Here is a 15,720-nt window from a genome sequence, read left to right on the forward strand (position 1 = left end):
CATTTAAAGAAATATTATATACCCATATATATCAAGTTTCACCTTCTGCCAGTAGAGATGCTCATTTTTTAAACGCATCTGTTGGGTATTATTGGGAGGAATGGACAAACAACCAAACAATCATATGGGTTGGAGTATAGGTTGATTTAATCTTGTACTTAAAGTTCTTTTTTTCTCTATCTGTTTGGTTCAGTGTTTGCTATTGCAGCTGTAGTTGTTGAAGTACTGGTACGGACTGTGGTACGAGTTCACCAAAGTAGCTTTTTTGTTTCAAAAAATGCATCACATTTTTATAACTCATCTCACACAACAACAACTTAATTACGAGTGAAAAATAGTACAGTGCATCAAAACACAAACATGCATTTAAATGGCACACCACCCCCTCCCACTGTTCTGCTGGCTGCTCCACATCTGCTAGTGGTTTGTAGTAGTGAGGTATCCCGGACAGAGAAACCCGATCCCCCCTCAGGCTGAGGCCTAATCCTGGCCCAGGAGTCTGTGTGACTGACAGAGGCTGTGTTTTCTCAAGCCGACCTCTGGAACTGTTCTGTTTCCTTTATCCTGTCACTGGTCAGAAACTCAACCCCCACCGACCCTCCTCGGTCCAGCGAACCCCCTCCTCCATCTCTCATGAGTTCTCGTCTCATTCACCCTTACCTCTTATTTGGGCCTCTTTTGAAACATGCTTTCTAAATACTTTTTGAGCAAATGGTTATCATGAAACAATAACAAAGCAACCAAACCCAGTGGTCTATTGTATAGGAAGACCATCTAGAAGTTGAAATCCGTCTTTGTGGGTGGGGGGATACAAAACTATTAGGTTAAGGTCCACAATAACAAAAAAATTTAATATAAAAATAGTATTCATTGATCACCATGTACATGGTATTTTAAATTATTAATCAGCCAGTACCATAAAATTTATCAATTATGCATCATGGTATTACCATCCAATGTCATCATTCCACCATAAAAGTATTTTTTATAATGTCAAACTGAGCAATTGGTATTGGTTTCATAGTGTTAGTTTACATGTAGATTAAATAACAAAATAAGAAGCAGCCTATTTAAGCAATGTTGGGTCTACAGAATTGCCAGACATTGCATTCATTGCTGGTAAATCATCCATTGACTGTATACTGAAGACAGCCCTTTATGTTAACCTTATTCTGAGATGTTTTATGCTCGCCTGTCTTGACGCTGACACCGTGCTAACAAGTAGTTCACTGAAAATAGCAAAGAGTGTGCAGAGTTACTCCACAGCATTCTGGGTTGTCTGGAATGCTGGAGATGAGGGGTTTTTGTTACAGACAGCGCTTCTACAAGCAGTATAAAAAAGTAAAAATAAGAGAAAAAAATATGCTTTTAAATCCTAAGTCTATTTCATTTTCAATTCCTACTAGTTTTTTTAGTAGGGCTTTCACGATTATGAAATTTGGCTGATGGTTAATTGCCTAATAAATTGTGACAATAATGACGATTAATTGTTTGTTTTATTGGTTTGACATTTAATTCTCATACATTTTTTGTTTGTTCATGAAATAATTTTCACACATTGTTGTGATTATTTAAATTAAATCTTTTGCAAGGTTTACCTGGCAGTAAATATTAATACACATAATACATATTTAAAAGTAATTATTTAATGAATATATCTTTCAAAAACTGCAAGAAAATTCTGTTTTCCACCGTATTGAATGGCTTTGCTATGTTTCGCATTGCAATTAAGGAGCGCCATCTGATACTGTCTTGTTTATACAGGCGCTGCAGCTCCCCCTTGTGTTTTTTAGAGAGATGTGCAATCATTGCAGTGATCAGAAATTATCGCGATGAGGTCAAACAATCGCGATGAGACGATTATTCAATAATTGTGACAGCCCTATTTTTGAGAAGCATTTATTTATTTGGTTTAAGGCTAATATACAGCTTCCTGTTCAATTGGCCGATAATTTACACAGATGCAACATCTCATTTCAATAATGATTAATGCAATTGATATTAAAGATGCAGTGTATAACTTTTAGAATGATCTCTTGATAGGAATGCTATATAATATACATAACTATATTATAACTATAAGACCTTTTACCTTAGAATGAGACGTTTTTATCGACATACACCACCACGGGTCCCCTTAAATGGAAGTCGCCATTTCGCACCATTATGTTTCTACAGTAGCCCTAAATAGACAAACTGCACTACAGAGCGCGTTTTGTCACAACGTTGTCTCAGATGATGACATGTTTGTCCTGTGGCGGCTACCGTAGCTTCACTATGCGATTCGAAAGAGAGGAGTGAACTGTGGACTGAGCTGTTGGTTGCAATTCACAGCGCAGTCTTACCACTATAGATGCCACTAAAAATCCACACAGTGGACCTTTAAATAATGGCGCAAATAACAGTAAATTGACAAGTGCAAATGTAAAATCATGTTGCGTGATTCATTTTAATACTCATTTTGTCACGCATTTAAATACTCTCCTCCCAAAAATTTTGTGTCTGAAAGGGTAACTTCTAGAAATGCACAGGCAATAAGGTCATCCGCAAATCACTGCTAATATTTCACTGCGTATCTTTAGTTAATCCTGACAGTAGTTTTTAAATGGCAAAAGAGGCGTTTGGGTCTCTGATAAGAAAAAATGTTGACAAAATTTATAGCATGCAGTCTCCTGTTTAACATAAAAAGGCTGTTAAGTCTAAGGCTACGTTTACACTGAAACGATCTGAAGAGAAAACGTAAAATTGCCGTTGCGTTATCACTTTTTTTTCCGCGTTTATAAGAGCGTTTTGAAAGGGAAATCTGCGTGCATATGGTGATGCAAAAGTGTGTGATATTCAATGTAGTATGCACTCCAGGCGGCTAGGTGGCAATGTGAAGCACTGACACACAACAGCACCAAGTCCACACTAGCTGTGAATATTTCTTACAACTGCTGGAAAGACTCTCGTATATTTATCAGAGCTGCTATGGCAACTTGAAGGTCCGACGTATGGAAATAATTCGACATGTTTGTTGTTAGTTTCCTGATATGGCGCATGCTGTGACATAAACCCATACGCGACGATAGCCACCATGAGCAGACTTGCGTTTTTACCCTTTAGACAGGAACGCGACGGTAGAGCGTTATTAAGATTTCCACTCTGGAGGGTGGTTAAACTTTTTTGTGTTTTTAAGCCCCAAAACCGCTGTCGCCATGTAAACGAAAGGCACATCAGATAAAATATTTTTACGTTTTCACCCTCACGCGTATTCGTGTAAACAGGGCCTAAGCGTTGTCAACTACTGCAACACATATTAAATGCCAATTTGACCACTGTTATTCAGAATAGCGGAGCCAACACTGATGTAAGATTTATAATATTTATAATATGATGTATCATTTATAATATGACGTTTAATTGAATATGTAGTTTTGTGTTTGATTATAATATGACTAGGGCTGGGGGAAAAAAAAAAGATTTTTCGATTAATCGTTTTTAAAATGTGGTCGATTCAGAATCGATTCTCAAAGAGCAGAATCAATGTTTTTTTCTTTTTTTTCTGCAAACATTAAAAGTAAGATTAACGTTAATCAAATTACTAGTCTTCTTTACTAGATGTCACCCTCTTTTTTGCCTTGCGCGATGTTACCAAGGAGCCTGTCATTCTTTCATTTAGTGCTTAAAATGGCGGTTTTAAGTGCTTCATCGACACTGATGCCACCTTCACATAAAAAGTAAGAGGTATGGAAGCATTTTAGATTTCGGAAGCAAGACGACAACAATAGTGTTGTGGTTTTTAATTACTTTTTATTAATTACCCATTTGTAAATTTCTGTTCACTGTTATTTTTTTATTAATATAGTATTTGTATTAAATCTATATTCAATGAGTTGAATCGAGAGTCGAGTATAAAAACCGACCCGAGAACCGGAAATCGAATCGATTTGATAGCTTGAAAATCGAAATTGAATTGATCTGGAACATCTGAATCGATACCCAGCCCTAAATATGATGTATGCTTGTGTTTGATTTGAATAAATATGTGAAAATACAAGTGCCAGTCCAGTTTAAACCCCAGTATAGGCAAAGTTCAGCAGGGGCTCTGACAAAAGAGATACAAAGAGAGCGAATGAAAAAATGAAAGAGAACAACAAGAAGAGTGTTTTTCTTGCTTTTACGCAGGATTTGTGTCATGCAGGATGAATGATTGCTGTTGTTAGGTGGGTAAGATCAGAGGGCGAGGAAGGGTGTATGGGGTGTACAGAGATGGAGCAGAGGTCTTACTCACAAACACACAAAGAATGTGAAAAAAATGCAGCCCTTCTCTCCTGAGGATGAGGTCGCTGCTACGCTCACAGAGTCTTACAGACAGAAATGTGAGGGTCTTTCCCTGCCCCCTGTCTATCTAGTCTACACACGCCTCATTGACATCAAAGCAGCGTTGGAACCCATTAAGCAGACAGATCTGCTGAAAAATAAACCACCATTGGCTGGTGAAAAATAACTGGTTGCTCTGTGTCCACTGCCACTCGCTAGCTGCTCAGGCTCTGAACCAGAGAGAGGCATAAAGCAAACAGCAGATCCTTCAGCACGGCACTAAACATGCTCACTGCATCACAGTTTAATGATGAAGTATATTTGCCGGATATCTGATGTTGGATTTCAGTGAGATGATGACAATCAACATTTGCAACCAGAGAACTTTGTTCTACAACTTTAACTAATACCACAGTACCAACAGAACTATTCTTTAAAAAGAAGATATACCATATGACTGAGAAATGAAGTGGACATGTAAACATGCTACTGTGTATAGATTTGGACCACTGAAAAACTTGGCTGCTAAGGAATTTTGGGTAAACGTGCTTGGGATGGGCCTGACTTACTTCTGCCCCCTGGTGGAATTTTGCCTTTTCTTCCATATTTTAGAATAATAATAAACTCATCAGAGAACAAGATGTTCCAGTGGTTTCATTGGTCAAACAGATGGTCTCGTACCAAACTCATGTCATTGGTTTATGCAGCTAAGTTTAGACAGTTTCCAAACTGTTGTCAGGAAATATAAAATATGAATGGCTTTCTTATTAAACCATAGAACTACCACAAAATTCTCATAAAGCTTTTAATTTATTAACAGGGGACAACACCACACATAATACAGAAGCAACTACTTCTGACAAGGAGCAGTTAGAGTCTACTCATGAGGTATGACCTTCAACCCTTTATTTCACCTAAAGCATCAAACCTCTCACTACAGTATATCACTGAGAGTGAGGGACACTTAAAGGGCGTGTTGCAGGTTAAATATTTCAACAAATTTGTGCAATTTGCTTGTTGATAATATGAAAAAGTACAGCGGTTTGCAATGATTCTCCTTTCCCCCACAACGCACTGTATGACGTCACGCTGGGGAGAGAATTTACCGAAGCCGCCTTGAGACCATTGAGAATGACTATAGAAAGACGAGTAAAGTACAGTTCTGATAGCGCAGATTACGGACGGACGGACGGACGGACGGACGGATAGGCTAGTATAGAGAGATAGGCAGACAGCCAGATAGCATAACGTTAGCATAACTTTGTGTAGAAAGTAAACAAAAATTAACAAACTCGTGCGTGCTGGCTTGAGGGGGTCCATGATCCTGCCTGAAATGGGTGTAACTTTATGCGATTTTCAGCACAAACAGCATGTCAAATCCTGGAAGCTGAGTGAGGCACGTCACATCTCTTCGCGGGGTCGATCAGTAGCGGAGTGACAATCGGGAGAGTTGGGACTTTCCCGGTGGGCCGATCTGATAATAGTTATACATTTCGAGTTATATTAGCAACACCGTCTGGCGGCGTGATGTCCGGCCGGTTCCCGCAGCCCGCTGGTCAAACTGTGCAGCCTCTCTGCTCAACAAAGTATATAAAAGTGCTCAACCTGCTCGGCAGGTCCAACCATGTACAGGATTTATAAAAATACGGTGATTAATGAGCGGTTCCTCCTCAAATGGCATAGCCTTTGACATCATTTGATGTAAAAAGCCGCCGAACGCCTGTTTAAATGCAGTATGTATGTGGTCGGATCCGAGTGTGCTGCAGCTGCTGACCGCTGCTTCTGCGTATAAAATGATTGTATGATTCGTTATGATCGCATAAACAATATAAAACAATATATTTGAGATATTATTTGATAGACTAGTAAGTGTGGATTAAGGATGTTTAAAAATCTCTAGCCTGATGGTCAGGACATGAATGGATCAAATCAGCAGATTTGCGAAGTTTTATTTATCTCCACATATATCATAAATAATAATTAGCATGGTAACTTTGCAGTATACCACATTATATATTTCCTATGATGTATATATGATTATATACGTAAGTATTAAACAGCAATAAATGTCTCATCTATCTCTATGGCTCTGGCTGAGGCTTTCTCCACTTCTCCCCAACGTGACGTCATCGCAGAATTGCGTAAAAAAACACAATCAAAGCTTCAAAAAACACAGAAAGAAGGGACCTTTAACGTTATAAAAAAGCCAACACGCTTCCCGAATGTTATTTGAGTAAAGTTTATACTCAGCATGCGTTGATCAAATATAGTTATTAATTGAGAAACAATGATACGTTTGTTATATTTGTTACTTCTTTTTTAAGAATTAAAGGATAGTTAAAGGGATAGTTTAACCAAAAAACTGACAATGATGAACACAAAAGAAGAAATTTTGATAAATGATGATAAGCACATGGCTGGTAGAAACTATTGACTGTCATAGTAGGAAAAACAAACACAGAATTATTGTGACAAATGACGATGATGATATTTCGATAAAATGTAAGCACAGAGTTGACGTTCCCATTAAATTCCATGGGATTTGTTTTCCTACTATGAAGTAAAATGGTTACCACCAGCTGTGTGCTTATCATCATTTATCAGAAAAAATTAATTAATAAAGAACGACATGAGGGTGAGTAAATTAAAACCGAATTTTCATTTTGGGGGGAACTATTCCTTTAAGTGCCTTTTTGGCACCATGGATGTTTTACTTTCCAGTGATGTTAAGCATTGTTCAGAGCAATGTATAAAAAGAACTTTGTAGTCTTAAGTAATGAGATATTTTCTCTTCAGGATATTAACCTGAACTTCAACTTTTGTGAACAGAAAGCCTTAATGGTCTTTGAGCTTGGAATACAAGAAAAGCCTTGGTTTTGTGTGATGATGTTTTCTGTAGGTGTTTAACGTCAATAAACCTGCAGAGCGGATTAAAGTCAAGAGGATTGAGAAAATTTTGGGATCATACAACGTTGTAAAGACACGGGTTAGTTTTCTTTTTAACATGCTAATATCATGAGCCCAATTCCTTTTTCATGACCTCAAAGGACTTTGTGACAATAAAATTGGGAAGGTAGTGTTGTTTTGTATGTATTTACTGTTAACACCTATAAAGACCACCACTCAGGAGGAGGAGCAGGATGAGGAAGAGGAGGAAGAGGAGGAAGATGAAGATGAGGAGCAGGATGAGGAAGACAAGGAACAGGAGGAAGATGAGGAGGAATATTTAGGCTCTGATAATGAAGTCTGTGACAAGGCACAGGTGAGTACATTTTCAACTAACTACACCATTTAGCACAATATTTTGAAATTAATTTACAAAGCTGACCAACAGGCCAATATATGCATAACCACTTAATATACTGATCAAGGCCATTTCTGTTTGAGCAGCAGGTTATAAACACTTATGGCATGACTCCCAAAATTATGTCAAAATATAAAAAAATTAAGTGAGAATTGTTAAAGCACAACAGGGTTAAATAGAAAGTAAAGGACAAAAACAATTTCATTGTTATATTATATAATTAAGCATTCTGCGTCAAGCATTTAAAAAAAACAATACTATTAAAACATTTTATAAAACATTAATGCATTTTTTTAAATACTTTAAAATGTCTTTTAACACTAAATACTAAAATTTCTCCAAAATAATAAATTATAAATATATTGATTATATTAATAGTATGTCTGAAATGGGACAAAGACAACGTGTTTATGTTCTGTAGGTGTTTTTGGTGTATGCTCATGCAAATAACGCAGAGGACGATGATAATTATTTTGGTTCTTCTGACAATGCAGTAAATCAGGAGACACAGATGAGTCAATCTCTTTCACATGTAAACCTTTTAACACACCATTATAAGATCGGCAAAGGTTAACTAAATGCCTGAAACTCTACTCTTAAAGGGCACATATTACACAATCAACTTTTACAAGGTGTTTGGACATAAATATGTGTTGGCAGTGTGTGAACACAACCACCCCCCAAAAAACACATACTTTTCCTTTTAACATTCCCATTAAACCAGAGCAGTCTTAATAGACATGCTGTTTTGATTCTCTTGTTAATGTGATGTCACACTAACAAAGCCCTGCCCACGGCCACTCGCCGACCTTTTTAATTTTACATAAAAGTTTTTTTTTTGAATGTGTTTGTTAGCACGTTGTAGCACTAATGCGACTAAAGATACTATTGTCTCAGACTGTATTCACAGGAATCAAATCTTATGTATGAGACTTATATTATGTCTTGTAAAAATGTATATGTGCCCTTTAAGAACCTTTATGTAACCAAAGATATACTGCAACCATGTAATAGTTGATTAATAAATCATGTGAGGTGCTGTTTTCTAGATGTTTAAGATCAGTTCTCGAACCAGACAGACTAAGGCCAAGAGGAAGAAACATTTAGGCCCTGACACAGAAATAATTCAGAAGGAACAGGTAAGTCTTCTTCCTTCACCTGTATTATTACAAGCTATTATACGATTCAACATCTGTGACCAGGAAGTCTTGGTATAATCTCTAAATCATACAACATCTTCAGACAATGTAAGACCTACAGGATATGCAATTCAGTTGAAATCACAATAACAGGTGCTGTTTTCTGTAGGGGTTTAGAGTCAATCCCAAAACAAAAAAGACTAATGCCAAAAGGAATGATAATGATTTAGGCCCAGACAATGAAAGAATTCAGGAGGGACAGGTACGTTTTTTTTTTCTTTCACATGTATACCATTTAGCATGCTTTAATATAATTATGAAACTTAAACATCTGCTGCTAACAAATCACATGACACAGTTGAATTTCGTGATGACTGATTTTGGGTTATTTGCAATCAAACACGTGACTTTTTTACGTGTGTATAGAACGATTCCCATGTCAAGCAAACTTATCCCAAGAGGAAAGTTTATTTAAGCTCTGGCAATGAAATAAATCAGAATGAAGAGGTAAGTCCTCTTATTCCACCTGTACACTGTTTAATATGAGATTATGAGTTATCCATTAATCTGCTCAATCTCTGTCTCTAAGGTCTATTTACCTGAGGAGACAATAGAGGAACAAAGTCACTCTATTACTCATCGGCCCGGCAGACGAGGTAAACATAGCACAGAATGAGTTATTTATGATATAGTATAAAATTCAGCCATTAAACCTTTCCATTTCCAAAGAGTGAAGAACACACAAAATTAGGGAAATAATGTGATATATAATATGCAATCAATACTTCATGTTTGTAAAATGTATTTAATTTATAATTAAAAATGTTTAAAAACTGACAACTATGTGACCCTGGACCACACAACTAATCAAAATAAGTAGCACAGGTATATTTGTAGCAATAGCCAACAATACATTGTATGGGTCAAAATGATCGCTTTTTATGCCAAACATTTTAAATATCATCATTCATGAAGATATTTTTAATGTCCTACTGTACATATATAAAAAAAATTATTTATCATTAGTAATATGTGTTGCTAAGACTTCATTTGCATAACTTTAAAGGCATTTTATTTAATATTTAGATAATTTTGCACCCTCAGATTCCAGATTTTCAAATAGTTGTATCTCGGCCAAATATTGCCCTAAAAAACCATACACCAAAGGAAAGCTTATTTATTCCAATTTCAGATGATATATAAACAAATCTCAATTTCAAAAAATGTACCTTTATGACTGGTTTTGTGGTCCAGGGTCACATATAAGCAACATACGTTTCACATTCTTGGAAAAGAAAGTATCACTCTCTCTTTCTCGCCAATCTCCCTGCTATCTGCATCAACCTAAAACTTTGATTATTCATAACTTGTTGAAGTATTAGTTATTGCAATGATGCAATCCACAGCGATATGCATACTGCATCTTGCAACCCTACACTAAATGGTGCAGATCTCAATTTGCAGATCACAGACAGTTGACCACAGTAGTCTTGCTGGTCAAGGTAGTTAAAAGTCAGGTGTGGACAACAACACACAAACCAACAAATGCTGGTGATGACCGATCTAAAAAGATCAACGTAGCATGTAGAGCTGCACGATTAATCGTTAAAAGATTGTGATCTCGATTTGACCCCAAACTATTTGAATCCAGAATTTCAACGATTCAGGTAATTATGTTTTCAAGGAGGAAAGACGCAGGCTGTGTCCGAAACTGCATACTGTTCAGTAGGTACTGAATGAGATAAAGTACTTACTTACTGACTGTTAAAACAGTAGGTACTGTATAGTATGAATCCAAGTAGTATGAATGCGATTTGGACATACTACATCCGCCATGTTGATACATCACGTGACATATGTCGTCATCATGTCATACTACCGTGAAAATGGCCCCATTGCTGCTTTCGCTTTTTTTCTTGCATAACTCCACTCCTGGGGCATCATGGGATAGTGAAGTGTCCATCGTATGCACGCTTCAAAATCTAACCGGAAGTAGTAGGTCATCTGGGTACTTTTCGCATACTGTTTTTGGAATACTATGTATTCGGACATACTACTCGTCTCGCCTACTGCTTTTCGCCTACTATAGTATGGAAGTAGGCGGTTTCGGACGCAGCAGCAGTCTCGTCAGTTCTCTGGACAACACACAATAACAGCGGCCACGATTACGTCTTGACGTCACATTTATTATTATACTGGTACAGTGGATGCTTTCGCAGAGAAGTTAGACAGAAATAAACAGAAACTAACGAGAATGAGTGAGGCAGAGCAGTGCGCAGGAATAAGATCCTCTTTTTGGTACTAAAACAACGTTAAGAGTCTTGTCGCACATTCTTGACGTTGTTTTAGTACCAAAAAGAGGATCTTATTCCGGATCTTATCCCTTCCGAAAGGGTTTTTAGCACAGGGGAAAACATTGGCTGCGTCCAAACAACCACACTTGGTTGGTTGGACGATGGACGTTCACGGCGCCACCGAGAGCATCAAAAAACGCTCTGACGCTGGAATTCATTCTCTGGAATCCTCTCAAGGGGAGGTTTCCGCCTTCTGATTGGTTGCCACCAAACGTTTCCGCCTTTCGATTGGTTGCCGCAGAACCGCGTCATAGCACATTACCATAAAGTAGTGTCAATCCATGTGGCAGCAATTTGCACCAAAACATATTCGGGTTTTTTAATTTAGGCTACTTAAAATGTAGTGTTAATTTTAATTTTTTTCTTTAAATAAAATGAATACATAATCACTCTACAATTAACATTAACTGAATTTAAAGATTATCTACACTTATCTGAAACTTTTAGAAGCATAATTCTTTGCACCTGTAAAAACTAATGTTAAACTAATGTTCAGGGGTTGTAAGTCCAAAATTAACAAAGTTCTTGAGAATCGTGAGAAAAGTGAAGTTATAAGAAATTAGGGTTTACAAACTTTCTTTAGCAACTGATCATACAGAGTAGACTACCCCCAAAAGCTACCAATTCTCTCACTTGTTCCAACCCCCAATTCAGATGTTTTATCTAAACTTACAACACTCCTGTATAGTTAAGGTATAGTTAAGCAATGTGATTCTCTCTTTAGGGAAGGGGACCACTGCAGTGCAAAGAAAGACAACAACTTTACAGCCGGAAACAGCGGTGACACTTGGGTCAAGGAAGTCCAAAGGTGCAGCCCCGGCTATCAGCCAAAAATCAACACAATTCACTCCCACAACGGATACACCAGGGGAATCTCTCTCTACTCATGGACAGGCAGATATCCAGACAGGATTACCCGTGAGGGCACCGTGAGTCTCAGTTGTGTTTGTGTTTATAAAATAAAATAATTTGTAGGTTTAGTAAGTAATATGATTGACATGGTTGCATGCAGTGCACATGTAACCCTTGTTTCCCACATAAATGATTTTTTTTGTTGCAAAATGGTAACAAAATTTGGCTATAGTTAGTATAGTATTCATAATGTGTAATTATAGTCCTTCTAAGCATTTATCAAAGAGGGTTGAATGATTTCTTATTAAACATATGACTCTGTCATCATCTCTGGCCAATCAATTCTAAATGTCCTTCTAATTTTCCAGAATACCTTATTAGATTTACCCCCCCCATCACCCCTTGTTTTCCACCACTTTATCAGCTCTTTAATCATCAACTTGCTTGCATTCCTGTTGTGTTTTAGGTATACACAAACCAGGTTGCGGATTCAGGTCATAGGTCACACAGAGGTCGACCAGCCTGGCTCCATGGGTTTTGAGACTCATTAATATCCTGTCGAATCCCTGTTTGCATTCCACTCTCGCCTCGTCTTGTCACTCCATCTGCCCTGCTCTCTTGCGCTTATTCATTACAGCTCAAATTTCAAGCAAAACCCTTCTCAGGCCCCTGTGAGCGGTGAGAAAGCTGAGAGGAGATTAAATTGGTATCCCTTCACATCTGAGCTCTTATCAGTAAATCTCTCCCACTCGCTTCTCACTCCGACTGGGCCTATCTTAACCGCAACACCCGACTTCTGAGTTTCTGACACTTCCTGTCAGTTTTTTGATATCTTTTGTTGATTTTGACAGCAAGGGTCATTCTAAGAATGCAGTTGAGACAGAAGACGCACAATACAAACTGCTGGAGAACGTAAAGAAACATAAAAAGATAAAAAAGCAAACTGGCAAACCAAAGAGGAAGACTGTTCAAATTGATAAAGATGATGAAACGCAGAATAGCAGGCCTTTCAACGACACCTCTGCAACCTCAAAGCCAGTGAGTTACGTATTAGCAAATATCACATCACATCTGCCTTCATCTCTTCATCTGCTTGCAGTTTCATGTCTGCCAATATATTTTTTTTTCATTTCCAGAAGAAAAAGAAAAATAAGGAAATGACTGAGGAAGAGAAGGTAGAGCTTACAGAATCACAGGACCCAAAAGTTAAGGCTAAAAAGAAGAAAAAAAGTCAACCAGCCTTTGTTGTAGGTACGTTTGTGTAGAGATGTTAAAGGTGCAGTGTGTAAATGTTAGCGCCATCTAGTGATGAGGTTGCAAATTGCAACCAACGGCTCAGTCCACTGCCCACCCCTCGCTTTTGAAACGCATAGAGAAGCTACGGTAGCCGCCACCGGAAAAACATGTAATCGTCGGAAACAACTTAGTAAAAGACGTTTGTCCGTTAATGGCTTCTGTAGAAACATGGCGGCACAAAATGGCGACTTTCACTTATGGGGACCCTGTGTGTATGTATATAAACACGACTCATTCTAAGGTAATAAAAACATTACGGTTCATTATAAAAAGGTCTCTGATTATATAGTTTTGTATATTATTTTGTATTTCTGTCAAGAGATCCTTCTAAAAATTACACACTGCACCTTTAAAAGGCCTTATTTATAAAGGCATGCACAGAATGGATTTCTATGTAAACTGTTCTTAAAAGCTTTCTTGGGTAATTCTTCAACAACGATCACTACCCAGCAGTTGGGTTAAAACAACCCAGCATACAGTAAGTTAAATTATAACAGAACAGGTTGGATTTGTCCATTTTTGACCCAATGCTGGGTTGAAAATAAACTAGGATTTATTAGTTTATGGAGTGAATGATTATAAATCAGTAACAAAGAGTGATTTCAATGTAACGCTTTAGGAAAACCTCGGCCACAAGAAGCTGAACGGATAGTAGCAAATCAAGTGGATAAGCCTGAGAGAGAGACCTATGAGACCTATGAGAGAGAGGTTTCACCCTACAACACAGAGGATGATGAACTGGACAACAGTGTTTCACAAGAGCACAACTACACTGAAACTGGGGATGACACGGATGCTGACTCGGTCTGTACAGAGATGCAAGAAGCACAAGACTCTCCCAGATCAGTTTACAGCACCCACAGATCCCAGTACTCACAGCTTACAGCACAGTCACATCCCAGCACACACAGACTCTCACAGAGCAGGACAACCTCAGTGGGAACAGTTGCCCAATGTGGCCCATGCAGTCCAGCACCCCTGTCCCTTATCCACTTACCACCTCAGTTACCACAACATCCTACCTCAGACCCCCTCAAATCTGAGTCAAGCAACAAGGTGAGTATTGAATATTTCTGAGAATTCAATTATTCCACTATGGTCCTTTAAATTAAGCTAATCATTAGGTATAGTAATGAAATGCAGTTTTAATAAACTATACATTATGCATTATAGTGCAAGAAACTCATGGGGCGTACACACCGATCACATATTCAACGATTTGCGAGAGTAGATTACATACAAAGTCAACGCAAAGACGTGAATAGACGTGAACTCACACAGGGCGATGCAAATGATGATGCAAATTGAGCGCCGTGATTGCCGTGAAAACACATACTATTCGCCTCAAACGCGTCTTCGCGCAAGTTTAAAAAATACTTACTAAAGAAAAAATTTGCATGACACATAATTAAACCAACACTATGTTGTTTTTCGACCTTTAAATAATGTCTCTAAAATTATTTCAATGACAGAACAACTCTTAACTGGATGAATTCTACTGCTGCTGCAACCTGAGCAGGCTTCTAGCTGCTACAAGCACACTCTGAAAGTCGCGGTGGAGGGTAGAGTACACAGCCCCTCCCCTCCCCCTGCCTGCAGAAGAGTGTCTGATACCAGGCACTGTTGCGCTTTTCAACCACATGGGGGAGCCATAAGTCAATCTTACATGGAAAATACATAGTGTTGCTATAAATGTTGCTTTGAAAGTAATCTAAAGCAAGTAACGCGCTGCTTCAACGAATTCAACGATTTGCGGGAGTAGATTACTGTACATACAAAGTCAATGCAAAGATGCGAATACTGTAGACGCGAACTTGCGCAAAGTCATGCGAATGATGCACTATTTGTCTGAAACGCGTCTTCGCGCATGTTGAAAATATTTAACTCAAGCGAAAAATCTGCATGACAAAGTTAAATCCCGCGAGTAATCTAATCTGCTTCCTAATTGGTGTGTATGCAGCATTCAAACCGAACCGTGCCCCAGTGCAATTGTCCCCCCTCCCTACTCCCCTACAAGCATGCACTCACACTATACTTTTATTGATCCAAGCCCGGGCGCACTTTCGTCATTAGGATGCGATTGTTTTGAAGAAAACAGAAAGTAAGGCGCTCTCTTAACACTGGAACCTATCTTAATGTTAAGTCTGTGTTTTTTATTCCGAGTCATTTGGTGCGCGATGACACCCAGCCCTCTCACATGCCATCGCAATGCTTAGTTGATCTGTCAAGTATGCAGCTCAGACATTCATGTAACCTTGCTGCTCGAATCATAAGGTTTTAACGGAGGCAGATGAAGGTGAGTGGTCGCGCAATTGACGTCTCTTCTTTTGAAACGCGCTTTGGCGCGAATAGCGATCACACTGCGCCTTCCCTGTCTGAGTCCAAGTAAACAGCACTCCAGCCCACCTCTGCAAGCCGGGCAGGATGTGATTAATCAAACCGCGCCCAGGCACGGTACAGAGCGATTACACTA

General features: G+C 38.4%; 1 protein-coding gene and 1 long non-coding RNA gene across 3 annotated transcripts in view; one reads left to right on the forward strand and one right to left on the reverse strand.

Annotated features, from left to right (window-relative positions):
- LOC141350249 (uncharacterized) overlaps window positions 1-15,720 on the reverse strand; it is a 144,732-nt gene that overhangs the window by 126,585 nt on the left and 2,427 nt on the right. The gene's annotated exons all lie outside the window — the stretch shown is intronic.
- The window catches only part of kiaa2012 (KIAA2012 ortholog), a 46,886-nt gene that overhangs the window by 26,611 nt on the left and 4,555 nt on the right, over window positions 1-15,720 (forward strand). Inside the window, exons 15-26 of one of the 2 annotated variants that reach the window (XM_073855040.1) lie at window positions 5,123-5,190; window positions 7,202-7,288; window positions 7,418-7,564; window positions 8,028-8,115; window positions 8,654-8,745; window positions 8,915-9,007; window positions 9,172-9,252; window positions 9,335-9,401; window positions 11,824-12,028; window positions 12,803-12,989; window positions 13,088-13,202; window positions 13,867-14,303. In XM_073855040.1, coding sequence (XP_073711141.1) covers window positions 5,123-5,190; window positions 7,202-7,288; window positions 7,418-7,564; window positions 8,028-8,115; window positions 8,654-8,745; window positions 8,915-9,007; window positions 9,172-9,252; window positions 9,335-9,401; window positions 11,824-12,028; window positions 12,803-12,989; window positions 13,088-13,202; window positions 13,867-14,303 — 1,667 coding nt within the window. The remainder of the gene's footprint in view (window positions 1-5,122; window positions 5,191-7,201; window positions 7,289-7,417; window positions 7,565-8,027; window positions 8,116-8,653; window positions 8,746-8,914; window positions 9,008-9,171; window positions 9,253-9,334; window positions 9,402-11,823; window positions 12,029-12,802; window positions 12,990-13,087; window positions 13,203-13,866; window positions 14,304-15,720) is intronic. The other variant, XM_073855041.1, reaches the window with a different exon arrangement.

The sequence above is a fragment of the Misgurnus anguillicaudatus genome, chromosome 17, assembly GCF_027580225.2.
Source record: "Misgurnus anguillicaudatus chromosome 17, ASM2758022v2, whole genome shotgun sequence".
Taxonomy (NCBI): domain Eukaryota; kingdom Metazoa; phylum Chordata; class Actinopteri; order Cypriniformes; family Cobitidae; genus Misgurnus; species Misgurnus anguillicaudatus.